Source organism: Ambystoma mexicanum, chromosome 1q, assembly GCF_040938575.1.
Source record: "Ambystoma mexicanum isolate Mex_15411 chromosome 1q, UKY_AmexF1_1, whole genome shotgun sequence".
Lineage (NCBI taxonomy): Eukaryota > Metazoa > Chordata > Amphibia > Caudata > Ambystomatidae > Ambystoma > Ambystoma mexicanum.
In genome coordinates this window covers 1,292,880,922-1,292,901,503 of record NC_090922.1, presented here as the reverse complement: position 1 = coordinate 1,292,901,503, position 20,582 = coordinate 1,292,880,922, and the positions used below count along the sequence as shown (strand labels likewise).

The window sequence follows — 20,582 nt, the reverse complement described above, 5'->3', positions numbered from 1 at the left end:
TTATGATTTTAGTTTTTGTGCATCATTATTTTTCTTTCTTCCTTATATATTTAGATATGGCCCTGTAATTAATTGTTTGTTATTCTGTCTCTTTGAATCTTTTGCATTGTTTTAATACAATCTGTGAATTAATTTGTTAATGTGTATTTTGTTAAAGGTTAGTTAATAACTATGTAAAAATAAAAAATAAAAATAGTCGGAAAGCTTCTCTTTGGGTTGTCGCTTCCCTCTTAACAACCACCCTTCTACTGGTGTTACTATGAGATCAGTCTCCTGTCTCACAGTCCGCTAATACAAACCACTTCACTGTGACATCCCCTGACAGTTATATACACTACCACAGTTCAGGTACTTCTGCTTCAGTCTTATACTTCAGAATTATTAGGCATTACATGGCAAGGCACTTCGACCTCTACAGGTAAGCAAGGTACTCTTCCTTTCTATACTTCAAGAAAAGGGCAGCCTTTTTGCCTCTTCTGTTTGTCTGACTGCCACCACAAATAACCTGCCTCTGCCCAGATGATTGACTTCCTTTTACTTCAGTAGTCTTCAGCATTACAGGTTATTTCCCCAAAGTTCTTTCCAAGCACCCAGCTCCACTTCCCCAGACCAATTCACACCCCTTCTGTCCAATTAATTACCCAGAAGCCCGAGAGCCACTGCTCAGACTTCATGCTACTGGACTGTTGACAACTTCACATTTCGGGTAGAGGGGTTTAAACCGTACTTTCTTCACTGGAAAAAGTTTTAGCCTCTTGGCTTGTGTATCGCTTGTCATTTGCTTCCGTATAGCCACTTCTCAGTTCCTCTAGGATTCTGGGACAAGCAGTTTGCTTCCCTAAACTTAGGTTTTTCTACTTCTTGATTACCTTTAAGGGTAGATTTAATCCCTTAGTAATTTTATAGGAGGGGCTGGGGTTTTTAACTTGTCACGAGGAAGATGGTTTAGAGAAGACGTTTCCACAATCCTTTGTATTGCACCCTTGGGATTGAGGAGGGCATTTAGTTTTGAATACCAAAAGGTGTCTTTCTATTATTATAGCGTGCTTTGATGTTACAACCTTAGAGTTCACAACCTTAGATTTAATATGAGGTCGTGAGACATTAAAATGACAATAAGCCATAACCTCTTCTGGCACAGTGGTAAGAATCTCCCTATCAGAGGAAAAATCCTGTGTCTCATCCCACGGAATCTCCTCCCCACCCTGGGCCATTTCTCCACCCAAGTGATCCTCCCGCAGTAACACCACTCCCAGGGTTGCGATCAGGAAGCGTCTGCCTTCCCCTGATCACCTAGGAGGAGACTTTAGGGAGGGTTTCAGTGAGGGATCAGCAGGATTCTTCACATGAAGCAGAAAAGACAATACCCTTGAGAGGTCGCTTAAAAAGGGATCCACATCCTATGCCCTACACCAGCTGCAAAACCTTCTCCAATGCCAGCAGTATAGAGCCTTAGTTGCTGGCCTTCTGGCAGAAAGCAACACCTACACCACATCTTGCGGAAGGTCCCAATCCCTGTGTGTGAAAGCCATAATCTACAAGGTCTCAGTGACTTATTATGTTTCTGTGAAACCGACTTCTCCCAAACCATGGTGACGGAAAATCAGAAAATGTTGGACCAATATACTGTTTTAATGTGATTTTAGCTGTGAATTTTGTTTAACAGAAATGAATTGTTAGACGTGTGCTTAGAATAAACGTCGGTGTGTTTTTAAATTGTGCTTTCTATACTCCGAACCAGCACTTTATTCATCTGTTTGCGTGCCGTAATTGTTTGCTGATTCTTCTATCGGGGAACATAGTTCTTAGGAACTGCTTTTCCTGTGTGCCCTGTGGGTGCTGCTCATGAGTGAGGCGATTGCCTCGGGACGCTGAATGTTTAAGGCTCACGCCGTGAAGCCTGTTTTGTCTGTTCTGCCTGGGATTCTGGGAGCATATCACTCTGTATGAGCGTGTTTGCAAAAGAGTATTTACAGCCTTGACTGTTGGTGTTATTGTAATTAGTGGTAAAATGGTCCCAGGACAAAGGGCAAGGAATGTTTTCAATAAGTATTTGCGGGTGGCAGCAGAAGATATGAATCTATGTGCCATGTGGCTTCCAGTTAAAACAGCGCTAGGAAAGGATAAATGGCAAATCCCTTTGGGCACTAGTGGAAAAGCGCATGGAAGGAACTCCCATAGCAGAATAGTAGTAAGGCAATCTCTTTGGTACAGGTTTGAAGGTTACCTGAACCCAGGAGCTATTGGAGACTATAATTAGGTGGAAGATGAGGGAAGAGATTAGTAATCAGGGAATAGTTGGTATTGTTAAGGACAGGCCTAATGGGCAAGACCCACAACAACAGGTGTCTACTCCGACCGGTATTGGTGTGCAGGAGGTTTTATAGGCAGGGTTGATTATGGCAATGCTGATAAATGCAGTCAGCGATTAAAACCCACTTTTTTCTACATGATAAGGATTGAAGACATGAATCTGGATATTCTTTGCATTACAGAAACATGGTGTAGAGGCCATACTATGACAGCCCTAAACGATATAGTGCCCCAGGGTTTCTCTTCATTGGTGGCCAACCGCCCTGCAGGCTGGGGTTGGGGGGGTGTTGCTATTATTTTTAGAGCTAGTTTTAAAATGTTGGAAAAAACATTGCCAACATTAAGGGCTCAGAACTCCTCCACATATCACCCATCTGAGGCGGTTAACCAGTTTCACTTGGAGTTATGGTATGTTGATTTATACAGTGCACCGCTACCACCCAAGGACAGTCTCCTGGCGCTCACGTAGCTGTGCAAGAGAAGAGGGCTCGGTGTGTTAGTGGGGATAGGATGATAGAATAGGTTCAGAACCAGGAGAAACTGGTGTCTGTGAGCATTGTCTTGCGGGTGGGAGTTGGTTCGAGAGGCCATGCGTGTTGTAACCGTATCGGTTGGACTCGGTGCCTCTGATGTGTGCTAGTGTTTGGGTTGGGGTGTGTGTTGTGTGATGTCAGGGTGGGGTTTGCTGTCGTACGCACTGGTTAGTTGTATCCATAAGGGTCCTGAGTCGCACATGGAGGTGTTTCAATGTATTGTATTGGTGTGCATTTGTGTAATGTCGATGGATGTATGGACTATGTGCCAGGGTGTTCTTTCTAGTGTTATTGCCAGAGTCTCAAGAGAGTTGGCTGGGTGCGAGCATTAGATGACTTGAGTGTGTGTGTAGTGCGACTAGCCCCTAGTCGTGCATAGTGGCGTTGGTTTTCTTGAAGGTGCAGGAAAGGGGGGGGGGAATTGGGTTAGAAAATCGGTTAGGTTGATGACTCCTCTGACTTGATTCTTCGGTTGCTGATCAATGATATCTTCCAACGTTCTTGGTGTTGGTCCGTTGGCCAATCTCGCCTTCTCTCCAATCCTGCCTGGAGGCTGACTTTCCTACGGGTTTGAGGGCAAAGGGTTGGTTGTGCCTAGTGTGTTTCTGGTTACTCAGCCGGGTTTAGTCGTAGCAGTTGGAGTTGGCGTTGTGATAGCCCAATTGATTCAATTCTGCTCTCGGCAGATTATGTTGGGAGATTTCAATTATTGGGTGGAGGATGGGGTAAATGTATGAGCACAGACTTTCTTCAAATCCTTTAGAATGTTAGGGTTGACTCAACTAGTGGAGGGGTCAACTCATTTAGTGGCCACACTTTAGATTATATCTTTGATAATTCAAAATCAATAGTGGTCCCCACATAGTACAGTTTTGTGGTCTGATCATGCAGGGATTTTCTTTACACTATAAACAGAGTTTCATAACTAGGAGAATATAGATGGGGATAAGTTCAAACCATTCTTTGAGGTTGTAAATCCAGTGGTTCCCTTAGTTGAACCAGTTGTTGATACCTTCACCTCAGTTGAACCAACGGTTCTATTGAAGACATTTTATGATCCGTTTGTTAGAGCGGTGGAGTAGTTGGCGCTGGGCTCAATGAAGAAAAATACAAATAGTGCAAAGGAGGAGGAATGGTTCTCTGGCCTTCTAAGGAAAGAGAAACAGAAAGTTAGGGTGGCTGAGAGAAAGCGGCAAAAAAATAAGTAGGAACATTTTTAAAATAATTTACAAGCAGGCCCTTCATTCCTATAAAAAAACGATTAGGAAAGCTAAGAGGATTTATTACTTCAACCAGATTTTTTCCAATCCGACTACAACTCAGGACATTTCAAAGTGTTGAAGGAAATGTGTGAGCCAGTGGCTATGAAAATGAATATGACACCTTCCCAACAGTACTGTGAAGATCTGAGTGAGTTTGCCTGGATAAAATAAATAAGATCCAAGAAGAATTTCAGGAACTAAATCTTAAGCCCTGAGAGGACACAGATTCCTACTCTAAGCCTTTGCACAGATCAGCAAGGCTCACCTTTTGAAGGTTATGGGGAAACCGGGACCTGGATCTATCTATGCACCCTGTCCAGCAAGGATTTTGAAAACAGTTAGGAAGTGATTGTGCAGGATTTGTGTCAAATTATTAACAGCTCTTTCGAAACTGGCATAGTGCCAGAGATTTTAAAAAAGCCTGTTGTGACTTGCCTGCTGAAGAAACCCTCACTGAACCCCCTCCTTTGTGCTAATTATTGGCCCATATCAATTCTTCCTTATGTCAGCAAACCTATGAAAATTTGGCTGCAGAACAACTACAGCTCCACGCGTTGTCTCAGGGTTGGTTGCATATGGCCCAGGCTGGCTTTAGACCCGGCCATAGTACAGAATTAGTTTTGTCTTCTGTAGATAATCCTATGTTAGGGGCAGTTTTCTATAGTCCAACTAAGGGCTTCATAAAACTATCTGAGGCAGTACAAAACTCCACTCTTATTATAAGGCTGTACCACCTGAGAACATTTGGTAGCTTAGACAGAGCAGTCGGGCTTATTTTAGGAGGCAGAGAGGGCTGTATGAAAGTACAAAGAATGATGTATAGCACACATGTGGTTCAAATGAAACACTTACACCCAGATGTATTGTAAAAATAAAGGTTTATTTTCAAATACAAGTAGGACAAGAGAATTCTTGGGGGGAGTAAGTACTTTGTCATAAATCATAAACATAATATGAAAATCCAACACAATGCTTAGGGGTATGCAAACTAAAGCATAAACCTTATTTCATTTATTTATTTATTGCATTTGGTTACACGCCCAAACTCTCACGGTATCACGGGGTAAGTTACATACATCTTGGTGAGCTTGTACGGTTACATGTATCTTAAGCAATAGCATTCATTTTAGGTATCTTGGTTGGTTGCATCTTAGGCATATCAGTGATTCAAGGTACGTCAAACCTAGTATAACACATTTAGAATGCCAAACACCTATTCACGGGGAGCAAAACCACATAAGTTACATTTAGATTACTATGCGTAATTCAAGGGTAGTATACCCTAATGGTCATAACCTTCGGTGTCATACAGTTAACAGAATAAAACAGCTATAACAACAGTGTTGCAGGTGGACACCTTACAACAATTGTAACTTATTCTACTTTACAAATTGACAGTTACAATTAGATTACTTTTGAGAACACAGTTCCAAGCTAGTAATGTGACAAATACTTTTCAGAATAGTGAACCCCCCAATTCCATGATCAGTATGAACGCAGAACTACATTTAGGATAACCTTAAGTCATACAAGGTGAATAAATCCTATGTGGTAATAAACTATTACAGTTATACCAATGTTGATTTTCAGATAAGTGGAACACAGACTAAGGTAAGCAATAACTCCATACCCTATTTAAGAAATAACTAAAGCAGTTCAAGGTAAGCAAAACGTCAGTAAAGGCTATTTCAGAATTGCTCTAAAGCAGATCAGGGAAAACAAACCCCAATGATACACTTTAAGAATGGCACCCAGCTATTCACAGTAAGTAACACCCAGTAGGTGAACTTTTACAATTATAATGTTACAGATATAATAAAGTGACGCCAACTATGTTACTTTTTAGAAGAGTGGGATACACTTCACAGGCAAGTAAAGTAACCTCCTATATTTTTTAGAATGGCAGAACACATTCACAGGTAAGTAAGAATGTTTGTAACTTATCCTATTACAGAGATAGTTACCAACTCAACTCATTTACAACTTTTTCTATTTCAAGGCAAGGTCCCGAACCTTGGAAGTCATTCCCTATTCTTGGAGCACAAGTGTTCTCAGTGGCAGAAGGGGGACACTAGTGATTCAGTGGCCAACTTTAGGCAGGTCAGGATAGGCACAGGATGCAGAAAAGTCAGAGTTCCCAATGATACCTCTTCCAACAAGTAATTACAGACTCCACGGTTAGCTGTAACGCTCACCTGATTCCCGTAGAGGCGCCGGTCTTGACTGGGCGTATACCGTATCTTCAAAGGTGATGTGTAACACACGGCTGGCTCTTTGGGCTGGACCTCTGTGCACTGTATGTCTGACTCGAAGGGTAAGATGTCTGCAGATAGAAAATATGGGATTAATGAACTGGGTTATTGAATGTCTCTCTCTTCTTCCCTTTCTCTTCTCCTGTAGAACCCCAAAGGTTAACGCTCTCACCTTAGGTAAGTGAACGCCGTGCTCTCCATCTGCCTCGGGGCAGGGTGCTGTAACCAGTTTCTTCACTGGATAAGGGGAGCAGGCCTCTTGACTTCAGAGGACTGCTGTCTGTCGTTTACTGCACGAACGGTAAGTTTTGAGTAATTCTAATGTCTTTAAAGTCTTTAGTAATGATGTTTCTTGTTTTGCAGGGTTCCGGCGATGGCGGATGACGGGCTGAAGTGAGTTGAAGATGGAGCCCGTGTGATGAATAGAAGCGCCTGGAAGCACGTAAGTAAGCGCTTGTTGCCTGCTTCACGATGCGCTCTAACTGTCTTTTTATTTTGCAGGTACAAGTTCGGAGCGGCTGCAGGGTGCCGGAATACCCACTGGGTTAGATGTGGAAAGGGGTAATGGCACATGAGTATTAAAGTTCCCCAATGTCTTTAAACGCACCTTGTTTTGTCTTTCAGATGTGGGATGCAGCGCCGAAGGCCTCCGGAGCGTGCAAAGAGTTGGTAAGCTTTTGTCTTTCAGATGCCGGAATGCAGTGTGAAGACCTCCGGAGCGCACGAAGAGTAGGTAAGCCTTTGTCTTTCAGATGCCGGAATGCAGCGCGAGGCGTTGGTGACAGCCGATGGACCAGGTAAGTGAAGAGCTGTCACTGAAGACCGTAATGCTAACCTGTTCTTTCTTGTCTTTATAGGTGTTGCTGAAGACTGGATTCAGGATGGTAAGCCTTTTTCCTTAGGCCCAGGATCAGATGCAGAAGACACGATGAGCGTTCTGCTGCAGAGGATGCAGAATAACGCAAAGCAAGATTCATCCATCGGGTGTGGTTTAAATAGCCTCCTGTAGTGCTTAGGTGTCTCCTTCCACAGCCACGCCTAGGTAAGAAAAGAGTTCCTGCTTTCCAGAAGAGTTCCAGTGTTCTGAATCTAGGGAGTGGCTCCTGCCCCACCCAACAGGAAAAGTAGTTCCAAACAGAAGAGGATCAGAGGCTCAACTGGCAGGCAAGTAAGCAGCATGGTCTGCTGCAGGTAAGTCCACCCAAGCATTATGAGCCTGGCGCTTCCAGCGCTGGGACTGGGCATATTTATGAGCCTGGTGCCACTGGCGCCAGGACTGGGTCCAAAAGGTCCCAATTGGGACTGGTTGGCACTCAGAACCTGGGTTATGGATCTGCTTCCAAGGGAGTTGGGAAAACCCTGACCTTTTGGAAGCAGAGATCATGACAGTACCCCCCCTCAAGGCCCCTCCCAAACCGGGTTTCTCCGGGGGTTTTGGCTTGTCAGGAAATGTTCGGTGAAATCTTTTGATTAGGCGAGGAGCGTGGACATATTCAGCAGGTTCCCAGGATCTCTCTTGGGGGCCGTAGCCTTTCCAGTCAATTAGGTAAAATAGTTTAGATTTGGAGATCTTGGAGTCCAGAATGCTTTTGACTTCAAACTCGAGTTCTCCATCAACTAGGATAGGTTTTGGAGATTTAGTTAGTCGGGTTTGAGGTTGCACAGGTTTTAATAGAGAGACGTGGAAGACCGGATGTATCTTCATGTGCGGGGGCAAGTCCAACTTGACCGCTACTGGGTTTACTATGGTAGTGATGGAATAGGGACCAAGGTATCTTGGGTTGAATGTGCGTGGCCCTTTTAGAGGTAGATATTTGGTGGATAACCAGACTTGATCCCCTACTTGATATTGAGGGGCTTCCTTCCGATGTTGATCTGCTCCTTTCTTGTATTGTTCTTTAGCCCTTTGAAGGTGAGAAACAGCTTCCTTAAAGGCTTGGGTGATTGTAGAATGCAGGTAGTCTACTGCTGGTGTTTCAAGATCTTGGAGGGGATCCAACTCCGAGGTTCGAGGGTGACTGCCGTACAAAAGAAAAAACGGGGTTTTCCCAGTTCCCGAATGGACAGAGTTATTGTAGGCATATTCGGCTATCCAAAGGATGTCTTTCCAAGTTTTTTCAGTTTGTTGCAGCATGCAGCGTAAATACTGTTCCAGAGTTTGATTGGTCCTCTCGGTTTGTCCGTCGGTCTGAGGGTGGTGACTGGTCGATAGTCTCACATCAATTTGAGCCGACCGACAGCAACTTCGCCAAAAATGAGAAATAAATTGACTACCTCGATCCGAAATTAGAACCGAAGGAAAACCGTGCAGTCGGACGATGTTTTCGAGAAATTCTCGGGCCAGAGTTGCTGCTGTTGGCAAGCCTTTGAGCGGAATGAAATGCGCCATCTTGGAGAATAAGTCCACGATTACTAGAATCGTATTGTATCCGGAGCATGGAGGTAGATCGGTGATGAAGTCCATAGAAAGCGTATGCCAAGGGCGAGGTGGGATGTCAATAGGGCGTAAGAGGCCTGCTGGTCTTTCCTTTTGACTCTTGTTTTGGGCGCATACTCCACAGGACATTATAAAGTCTCTGATATCTTTTTTCCAAGACGGCCACCAGAAGTAGCGCTTGATCTTTTCTGAGGTCTTGGCCATACCGGGATGTCCTTCCATTAAAGAATCGTGATAACAAGAGATTACTTTTTTCTGTAAATCTATGCTGGGTAGGTATAATCGTTCTTGGAAATACAATAAGTTGTCCTTTACTGCAAAGTCCTTTCCCTGCAGATGCCAATTCTGTATGTCTGCTGGAGTTACAAGTTGCCTGGCTTTATCCTTAACTTCCTCTATGGATTCTGTGGCGATTACACCCAGAATTCTTTGTTCGGGAATGATTGGTACAGGTTTAGGGTTGATCAAGTGTTCTTCCACTCCCATCCGAGAAAGGGCATCAGCTTTACCGTTCTTTGTACCAGGTCGATAGGTAATTATGAAGTCAAACTCGGCAAAGAATAATGCCCAACGGAGTTGTCTAGAGGATTGGGCTTTTGCGGTTTTCAAATATTGCAGGTTTCGGTGATCCGTAATCACAGTAACGGTGTGTCGGGCCCCCAGCAGATAATGCCGCCAAGCCTTAAAGGCAGACTTGATAGCCAGAAGTTCCTTGTCAGTAATCGTGTAATTGATTCAGGAGGCGAGAATTTGCGGGACCAAAATGCCACGGGATGCAACTGATTGGTTACCGGGTCCTTTTGTGATAGAACTGCCCCCATGGCAAGGCTTGAAGCATCAGTTTCCACGATGTAGGGGAGTTCGGGGCGAGGGTGTTTTAAGATTGGTGCAGAGATAAATTTAGTCTTCAAATCCTGGAAAGCTTGTTCCGCCTCGGTAGACCATTCAAAACGTTTGTTTTTCTTTAACAAGGCAGTGATGGGCTGGACTATTCGAGAGAATTCGGGGATAAACCTGCGGTAAAAGTTAGCGAAGCCTAACATGCTTTGCACACCTTTTACGGAGGATGGTGATGGCCATTTGAGAACTGCATCGACCTTCTTTGAATCCATACGCACTCCGCCAGGTGATAATATGAATCCCAAGAATTCAACTTCAGTCACGTTGAAAACACATTTTTCCAACTTAGCGAAAAGTTTGTGTTGACGCAATCTTTCGAGGAGCATTTTCACGTGTTTCCGATGTTCAGATTCCGATGAAGAATAAACGAGGATGTCGTCAATGTAAACAACAACACACACATCTATGAGCTCTCTGAGGACATCGTTCATAAAATATTGAAAGGCGGCCGGGGCATTGCAAAGTCCGAAGGGCATGACCTGATATTCAAATAAACCATTACTTGGTGCGGAAGGCCGTCTTCCATTCATCGCCCTCTTTTACTCTTACCAAGTGGTAAGCTCCTCTAAGATCCAGCTTTGTATATATGCATGCTTTTCTGACTTGGTCCAGGAGTTCAGGGATCAAAGGTAACGGCTATCTATTCTTAACGGTGATCTGGTTCAGGGAGCAATAATCTATACAAGTTCTAAGGTCTCCTTCCTTTTCTGGAACGAAGAACAAAGCTGAAGAAGCAGGGGACTTGGAAGGACGAATAAACCCATTTGCCAGGTATTGATCCAGGTATTGTCGAAGGTGAAGGTTCTCAGGCTCGGTGAGGGCATAAATTCTACTACAAGGAGGAGTAGATCCAGGTATCAGGTCTATCTGGCAGTCATAAGACCTATGAGGAGGTAGAGAGTTAGCCTGATCCTTCCGGAAAACATCTTGGTATTCTAGGTATTCGGGAGGTAACTGGGGAGTCTCTGAAGAAATTGCTGCCAGTGCAACACCAGGTGGAGGGTGACAAGTAGAGACACATTCTGGAAACTGGACCGTTCTTGCTTGCCAATCGATCAGAGGATTGTGTTTCTCTAACCAAGGTATTCCTAGAATAATCTGAAACTGAGGGGCCTTGATCACATCGAACACGATCTTCTCATGGTGTCCATCTTGACTTACTAGCGTCACCTCTTGAGTGGTATGCGTTACTGGCCCGGAGGCTATCTCCGTACCATCCACCGTAGTAATGACGTCCTTTACAGCCTTGGGACAAAGAGTTAGATTCATCCTCAAAACCATTTCATGATCCACATAATTGCCGATGGCACCGCTGTCGACGTAAGCTTCAATTGCATGTAATCGATCCGGATTATCAGGGCTAATGAGGACCATAGGTATCACGAAATGCGAGGTCACGGAACTGGTTTTCACGCTCGGCAAGAGGACCTCTATTCTTGTCGGGCGAGGTTGTTTCCCTGCTCAGAGTTTGTAACTTTGGTAACTGCAGCTCCTACTGCCTTCTTGGCAGGTTTCACCGGACAGTCTCGAAGAAAGTGCCCTGAGTTTCCGCAATAGAGGCATAATTGCAACTGTTTTCTCCTTTCCCGCTCCTTTTGTGTTAGAGGACCTTTCAGACCCCCTATTTGCATGGGTTCCCCGGAGTCTACTCCTTTGGAAGGAGTTGGCGGTTTGGAAAATACTCAAGCATCAAACTTGGAACGATCGGCCTTCCTGTTCTGCAGTCTGTGATCTATTTGAACGACTAAGTCTATATAGTCCGAACAATCTTGTGGGGGATTCACTACTTGGGCTAACACATCTTTGAGCTCTCCACGTAGACCTCTATAAAACAGCGTAATCCTTTTGTCCTCAGGCCATTGAGTTTCCACTATCAGTCTGTTGAAAGACGCAATATAAGCCAAAAGGTCTTGATTACCTTGTCGCAACGAAAGAAGCTCATTGTCCAAGGCCTGCCCCTGTGAATGTCTTGCGAACAGTTTTTCCATACTGAGCTGAAATTCTTGAAAATCATGGAGGACCGGATCATCTTGATTTACTAGAGGGATCGACCAGTCTGCCGCATTGCCACTAAGGTACGAAAGCTACTTTAGCTTGATCAGTTGGAAAGGCTGCTGGCCGGCATAAGAAATGCAACCGGCACTGATTGATAAATACTGCAAACCTCTTTGGGTCACCAGAAAATCGTTCGGGCGGAGCCAGAGGTACATTCCCAGGTAGGTTGATCTGCACTGGATTCATAGAGGATGTAGAAGGAAGATTTCCCCCAGATGCGGGTAACGGGGTCTGTCCGGCTTGTGACTGTAGCAATTGTCTAGCGAGATCATCTGTTCGCTCCTTGGAAATAATCAGTTCCCTTCTTAGAGCGTTCGTTTCCTGACGGGCTGCATGCACTTCTGCCCTTAGTTCCCCAAGTAACTGGGCTAGCTGGTCGGTATCCGAGGTTTCCATAGCGCCTGGACGGGAGTTTTGTGGTAGGCTTTGCGTTCTGTAATGCTCACCTGATTCCCGTAGAGGCGCCGGTCTTGACTGGGCGTATACCGTATCTTCAAAGGTGATGTGTAACACACGGCTGGCTCTTTGGGCTGGACCTCTGTGCACTGTATGTCTGACTCGAAGGGTAAGATGTCTGCAGATAGAAAATATGGGATTAAGGAACTGGGTTATTGAATGTCTCTCTCTTCTTCCCTTTCTCTTCTCCTGTAGAACCCCAAAGGTTAACGCTCTCACCTTAGGTAAGTGAACGCCGTGCTCTCCATCTGCCTCGGGGCAGGGTGCTGTAACCAGTTTCTTCACTGGATAAGGGGAGCAGGCCTCTTGACTTCAGAGGACTGCTGTCTGTCGTTTACTGCACGAACGGTAAGTTTCGAGTAATTCTAATGTCTTTAAAGTCTTTAGTAATGATGTTTCTTGTTTTTGCAGGGTTCCGGCGATGGCGGATGACGGGCTGAAGTGAGTTGAAGATGGAGCCCGTGTGATGAATAGAAGCGCCTGGAAGCACGTAAGTAAGCGCTTGGTGCCTGCTTCACGATGCGCTCTAACTGTCTTTTTATTTTGCAGGTACAAGTTCGGAGCGGCTGCAGGGTGCCGGAATACCCACTGGGTTAGATGTGGAAAGGGGTAATGGCACGTGAGTATTAAAGTTCCCCAATGTCTTTAAACGCACCTTGTTTTGTCTTTCAGATGCGGGATGCAGCGCCGAAGGCCTCCGGAGGGTGCGAAGAGTTGGTAAGCTTTTGTCTTTCAGATGCCGGAATGCAGTGTGAAGACCTCTGGAGCGCACAAAGAGTAGGTAAGCCTTTGTCTTTCAGATGCCGGAATGCAGCGCGAGGCGTTGGTGACAGCCGATGGACCAGGTAAGTGAAGAGCTGTCACTGAAGACCGTAATGCTAACCTGTTCTTTCTTGTCTTTATAGGTGTTGCTGAAGACTGGATTCAGGATGGTAAGCCTTTTTCCTTAGGCCCAGGATCAGATGCAGAAGACACGATGAGCGTTCTGCTGCAGAGGATGCAGAATAACGCAAAGCAAGATTCATCCATCGGGTGTGGTTTAGCCTCCTGTAGTGCTTAGGTGTCTCCTTCCACAGCCACGCCTAGGTAAGAAAAGAGTTCCTGCTTTCCAGAAGAGTTCCAGTGTTCTGAATCTAGGGAGTGGCTCCTGCCCCACCCAACAGGAAAAGTAGTTCCAAACAGAAGAGGATCAGAGGCTCAACTGGCAGGCAAGTAAGCAGCATGGTCTGCTGCAGGTAAGTCCACCCAAGCATTATGAGCCCGGCGCTTCCAGCGCTGGGACTGGGCATATTTATGAGCCTGGTGCCACTGGCGCCAGGACTGGGTCCAAAAGGTCCCAATTGGGACTGGTTGGCACTCGGAACCTGGGTTATGGATCTGCTTCCAAGGGAGTTGGGAAAACCCTGACCTTTTGGAAGCAGAGATCATGACATTAGCAGAAAGGGTCCAGGGACAGATGCGTTCCAGCATTAGCCATGGGTGAACGTTATGGGCAAACACACAAATCACCCCCAAAGCTACACAGGATTCACACAAGACTTAAGGTAAGTATTAGCTTGGAGTGGGACGCCTTCATGATGTAGCAGCACAAGACCCGGTTCCTGGATTCTTGGTTGGTGTGACTCAAGAAGGGACACTGGAAGGAAATGTACAGCAGTAGTCGGCACAAGGCATCCAACAAAGGATTCTTCAAGGCTTCTAACAACTCTGTAGTTTTGGTGCCCTTTTACAGGTGCCTGAAATTAACGTTCTGCATATCGGATTCCCCTCTCTAATTATGTCCAACACTCTGGTGAGGGGACTTGACGGATTTGAATCTTGCTTCTGGATGGCCACAAGGGGACCAGTAAAGTTTCTGCGAGAATCGGACTTCGGAAAACCTTGCACTGCACACAGGCTCGAGGACCCCTGGTATTGGCGGTTTGCAGCCCAGCAAGGTCACAGCACGTCAAACGATGGATCGCTTTGCAGGTCTTCACAAGACTAGAGTCTCACCAGCCTCTTGGTATGAGTCATCATTTTCAGGAACCCTGGTCACTTGGAACCAAGGGTCACAGCAGGATCTCCAGACGCTGGAAACAGTTACAGCCAGTGTTTATTCATCTTCCTCTTTGGATTCAGCTCCAGTGGTCAATTCGTAGGCAACATACAAAGATGGATGGGTGGCTGTCCTTTCAGGGCAGCCAGCCTCCTAGTTGGAACTGGATTCAGGCAGGCATGCCAGAAGGCAAAGGCTGCAGAGTTTCAGACTCCTCCCAGATTTCCTGTTTTCACAGACACTACGGAGCCTTGGCAGAAACACAAAGGGTTCCAGCCGAAGACAAAAATCCAAACAGGACCTCCCCCACCTAGGATGGCAGAAGGACAAAGAGAAAGCACAAGCTCACAAAAAATTGCAAAAAAAGAAAGGAGCCACCATTCTGGCAGAATAGTGACCCTCTTGTGCATTACTGTGGCTGATTTGACAGCCTGTGAGTAAAAACGCCACAAAAGTCATAAAAGTAGATACACTGCCACCAGCAGCCATAATAGTAAGCTTGTCACAGTAACATAAATGTTACTGAAGCAGTGAGAAAGAGGATACAATGTAGTTCCCCAGCACTCCGCATAAGGTGGGGTGTACTGGACTCACAGAATAAAACGTAAAGGGGTTGTACATCCTTCTCTACCCTTGGGAACATTAGTTCACACAAGGAAAGCCAGAGAAAATAAAAAGGGGAGCCCAAAGGGCACTGCAGCAACACAGGATAGTTTCAAAAATACATGTAAAGTCTAAAAGAATTACACCCATAAAAAGAGTATAAGAAAGGGTGAGTGGGAAAAAAATGGTTCCCACTAACTCAGAACAAGGAAAGATAATCCACAAGTCCAGTAAAACATTCTGGGTGTCTCACGGGTGGATATTTAGCATGGAAATCTTACCTAACAACTTAGGGTGAGCAGTTGATCGGGGTGGGGGGAGGGGTGGTGCCACAGTCCTTATAATTTTGGATTTATCCGCGGTCTTTGACGCTGTGGACCGAGATATTCTCTTGTCCAGAGTAAGTAACTGTGAGATGAGAGATTGCGCACTCAAGTGGCTTGCTTCTTTCAGGTGGTAATCTGTCCGCCATTCAAATCTAGCGTAAAATCAATCTCCTATGGAGTTCCACAGGGTTTTTCTCTGAGTCCACTGTATAATCTTTATTATAATTATTGTATTTATTAGAATACATTAATTTATATTAATATATTTGAGACCCCTGGGTCATATAATCAGGTCGGCTGGCATCTCTTTACATTTATGCTGAGACACAGATAATTTTTCAGCTTAATGAGGATGATGTCGCAATGGAAAATAGGCTGAAATCATGTCTGGAGAAGATCAGTATCTGGATGTGTAAAAACAAACTCAAGTTCAATATCCAGAGTTGTTATGTTCTGCTCATATAGCTAGCACACAATTTGTTTTTTTAAATGTATTTATTTATAAAGCACCGAAGCCTGCGAGCATCAGGGCGCTGACATGAACACAGCGATACAAACATGATAACAAGACAGGAATCCGGCCTCAGAAGTCAATTTAGATAGTGAGCAACTTTAGCCAAAGAGAAATATTTTTAATGTTTTCTTGAAACAATTCCAGTCAGAGATCCCTCTGATGGATGAAGGTAAGGAGTTCCAGAATATTGGTGCTTTATTCCTTATGAGTGATGGGATGGTATAATAGTATTTTATAAGTACTTAGGGGCTTTTCAGTACAGAGAGCGCTGGATTATAGAGCCCATTTTAAAGTTGATACATTGTTCTATCGGCAGCCAATGTAGATCTTTCCTAATGTTCGTAATGTGAGATCTCGTAGAGATATTCATGGCGATGCGAATGGCATCATTTTGAATAACTTAACATGTTTGGATATTAGACTTGGTCGTACCACAAAGTAGGATATTACAATAGTCTAATCTTGACAAAATTCTTGGCCTTTGCAACTGTTATTGCATTTTTGTTGTTGATATAAGGACGTATAGAGCAATAGGATCTCATGGTCAACGAGATCGAATGTGGCTAACAGATCCAACAGGATCAACATCCCAGCCTTACCCTTATCAATAATCTCTAGCATATGGTTCTGCAGATCCAGGAGAGCAGACTCTGTGCTGTGAGATGGACGAAAATCCTGACTGTCTATAGTGCAGTTTGTTGTTGTTTTCCATGAAAGCCTGGAGTTGAATTGTAGATGCTTTGTCCAGTATACTTAGGAAAAACTGACTAGTGGTTATTGGCCGGGGTTTGTTAGGTTCGGTGGGATCTTGATTGGTTTTCTTTGGGATGGGCGTGATGGTCACTTTCTTAATGTCTAATGGTTCTTCCCTGTCTCGAAAAGTGGCATTGACAAATTGTGTCAGAAATGTTTTAAAGGTATCTTTGTGTTGAAGAATAATTTTACGTAGCAGTAGATTTTAACGAACAGGTGGTAGGGTTCATAGAATCAAGTAGTAGATTCATGTCTGTTGATGTAATAGGGGCAAAGCCAAAAAACTTGGCTCATGATTAGTGGAGACTGAAGCTTCAGTTTCTCTGGGTCCTATTATGTGGTTTGGAAGGCCCTGCGGTGTGTTAAGGCTCAGAGTGGCTACAATTTTGTCTCTGGCCTTATTAATTTCATCTTCAAAAGCCAGAGAAATCCGTTCACAGTCTTCATCTGAGATTAGTAAGGGGAGTTCCATGGATTTAGTTTTTCCCAGGGATTTCACAATATTAAAAAGTTCCTTCACAGAAATGCTCGATGCAGGTGTTATAGGAGCTTTTTTTGATTAGCGACTGCTGCGAAATTGGAAGTGTCCAGCTGGGGGGTCAAATGTGGACCCACTTGTTTAGGAAAATGTCCACTGCCTGTGCAAAAAGTCAAGAATCTAGGGTTCAGGCTTTTTTCGTTTGAGGCCCCTTAAGCATCTGTTTGAGATTTTTGGTTTGGCACATAAAATTCAAATTGCAAATGCTTTTATTTCTAGTCAGCTTGACCAGTGTAATGCTTTATACCTCTGCTTGCCAACAGCTTCAATCGGCCGTCTTCAGAGAATCCAAAATGCAGCGGCCAGGATTTTGGTGAAAGCTGATCGGAGAGAACCTATATTGCCAATTCTGCGAGCCCTCCACTGGTTGCCGGTGGAGAACCGTATAAAGTTCAAGACATTGTGCATTGTACATCGGGCATTATATGATCATTCGCCCAATTCTATTAAAGCAAAACTCCATGGTTATGAACCAGGGAGATGTCTGTATTCTGCCTACTCCAACTTACTTTTTGGTTCCAACATTTAGATGGGTGAAATGGGGAGGCTGTTTGCCATGCAGGCAGCACGGCTGTGGAATTTACCACCTACAAATCTGCGAGTGACAGGGTCAGACTGGGACAAGAAATAGGCCCGTTCACCCAAAAAAAAAGTGGCCCACCCCTTGCTTCAAAAAGTGGGCAACCCCTCGCCTCACAACCCTTGACCTCTGATGACATCACCAGAAGTGATGTAATTTGACCCCACCCCAAAAGTGACATCCCGGGAGGCGATGAAAAAACAACCTTTCACCCCTTGATAAAACATCAAGTGGCATCAAATGGCATTGTTCCTATGTACACTACAAACAATATGGTTACAATATCACTGTAAAGTGATATATATTTCATACAAGAATGGATCACCATATATATCATTAATATCTCTGTGTAAAGGCCCATATTACCACATTACTGTGCATGCAGACGTCTAAGGCCAAATGATAATATGTTATTGTATAGCATTTACACTTAAGCTCTTTTTTAGAACAAATATGCATACATTATCACCCAACCTGTGGTGTTACTCATTTATCGACCTAAGCAGGATGAAAGTGTTTTTGGAAAAATAAAATGCTATTTTCTTTTCTATTTTTTTTTTTCTGGCCACGCCGGTTTGGAAAAACAAAATAGAAAAAAACAATATTTTAGAAACCAGCCCCCACTCTCCAGGAACGATTTCGGCCCGGCCATGGGCCGTAAAGCCGAGGGGCCAATCCGACCCTGGCGAGGGATTGAGGGACATATGGACTTCTTTCACAAAGCAAAGACACTTTTAGTCCCATTTTGAGATGACGGTGGGCAATTGGGAAGGGATTCTTTGTTATCTGGTATCAGTCCTCTGTGGACATCTTGTTCAGCGTCATGATACCACTGTCAGAGGTGATATGTTTTGCTCTCAATAAGTGTCTGACCATACCATAACATACCATTGCATAGCACAGAAAAGCCTGATGAAAAGGGACAAAAAAGGGTATAACATGGTAGGAAAAGGTGCCAATGGTGCTGCTGCTCTAAACATTAAAGGCAGAGTGCATGCTGGACATTTACAGAATCTGTAACCCCTATTAAACCCAGTTTTCAAGAGTATAACAAGGTGGAAGTGGTGAATGGACGGAGAGATTAAGTACCTACAGTTTGCACAGACTGGAGAGAAAACTGGAGCTGGGCAAGATATCTCTAATTGTAAGCAACAGAAGAAGACGACGACGGAAGTGTATATAGGCAGCCAATGGGTGCACAAGGAGACAGGGGCTCTGGCTGCGCATATGCACCCAGGTCCAGATACTCTTTAATGAATGCTGCTTTTTGAGAAATGTCCAGTTCATCTACTGGCTGGAAAGGACACCCAATGAGCTGGGAGGATGGGCCTCAGATGTACTATAAAAAAGCAACAGTGTTCAAACGCAAGTGCGGTACAAAATAAATCACGGTGGGATATGTCACTTTTTTTTTTAGACCAAATGACTCTGCTTGCAATCTACAGGATGATCTAAAGCAAATGTTGGCCTTTTCCCAATTTGTTTTACTGTAGGACATGAAATTGATGTATTTTGTACATTTTTGCAAACGTATAATTTGGTCATCTGAAACTGTTTCATAGATCTATATAGATCTATAAAGAGTAACTTTTTTTCTACGGCACATGCTTGTCTTTGGAACTAACAGCATCAAACTCAGACCTTTGGATGGGGATATTTCAGAAGTTTAAGAATCCGTAGGTAGGATATCAAAGTCCCAAAAAATGTAACTTCTCACTTTTCATTGTATTCTCAGTTTAAAGTTATTCATGATTTTACTTAACCATCTTTCCAGTTAAATACCATAACTTTTGTGCGCTGCCAATTTTGATTTAAAACACAAATTGAAACATCAGTTGAGGGATCAAATTTCACAATAGCCAGTTTACATTTACCTCTTTAGTGATTAATATTTAGTCATTACTTAATGTACGAAATCAAGTCCTAAATCATACCTGTGCTGAAATTGTGCGCTGGAACGTTTTTGCAGTTGAGGTTTCATTAGACACATTACTTTGCGGCGCCCAATAGTGTTCAGACATCTTTGTAAATGTAAAAGTAAAAATATGTAAGTAAAGTACAACTTGTCGCAACCATTGCATGCTGTGTCAAATCACATAATTGATTTAAAATGTAGGGTATTTTGTTTAGGTCATGTCCTCCTGCAAAGCCTAAGAAACTAATAAAATGTGACATTTTCTAAAAATAGAATATAGATCAAGTCTCTAAAATGACACTGAAACATGTCACCAATGAATAATCAATCACGAAAACAAAGGCACCAAGATATCTAGAAATGTACTAAGTTCAATCCCTCAAATGGAGACATTACTTAGCAGTAATGTTCTATGGATTCTTCTCCCACAAATTCCTCATCTTGATAAATGTCCATCCAGCGTCAGCTTCTCGGAACATTTTTGGACAGGGAACGTATTGCGGCTCATCATCGTCTCTCGACACACTCCTGTTCAGCCGCATCACTCTGCGACTTCGGACGTGTCATTGATTGCCATACAAAAAGGATGCACTACCCTGCCTTCCTCAGTTCCCCACTCCCCCCGCCCAGCATCCACCCGGGCTCAGGCTGCGAGAGGGAACATGTACCAAAGGAGAAGGCCAAACTAACTACCGAAGCGGCCTAATGTATCTAATTAATCAGAATTGGTGACTCCCTATGTAGCTATCGCTACTGCATTCTTGATTGAATTAAACCATTGTCAAATGTAATTGATTTGCTAACAGTCTTTTATTGGCGTTCCATCTGCCTTCTTTTAAAACATTAACAGGTGCAGAACCCAAAATCCGATGCATTTCGGACTAGACCAGTCCATCCTCAGAGCTATGCTTAAATGCAAAATAACACACTGTTACCAACTTTAAAAAAAGAAATAGATATGCTGTAGGGTCATTAAACATCATCTATCTCTTTCACACTGACCAACCAACGTTAGCATACCTGCTAATTATTACTTTTCACATCACCACAAACTGTAAGAACAAAGTAAAGAAAACTCCTATTAGTCCTGTCTGAATTGATTGCAAA

General features: G+C 43.9%; 1 protein-coding gene across 2 annotated transcripts in view; it reads right to left on the bottom strand.

The window, feature by feature from the left end:
• The window catches only part of USP24 (ubiquitin specific peptidase 24), a 2,799,104-nt gene that overhangs the window by 37,701 nt on the left and 2,740,821 nt on the right, over nt 1–20,582 (bottom strand). For both annotated transcript variants that reach the window (XM_069642114.1, XM_069642115.1), the window contains exon 65: nt 19,495–19,581. In XM_069642114.1, the coding sequence (XP_069498215.1) occupies nt 19,495–19,581 (87 nt within the window). The remainder of the gene's footprint in view (nt 1–19,494; nt 19,582–20,582) is intronic.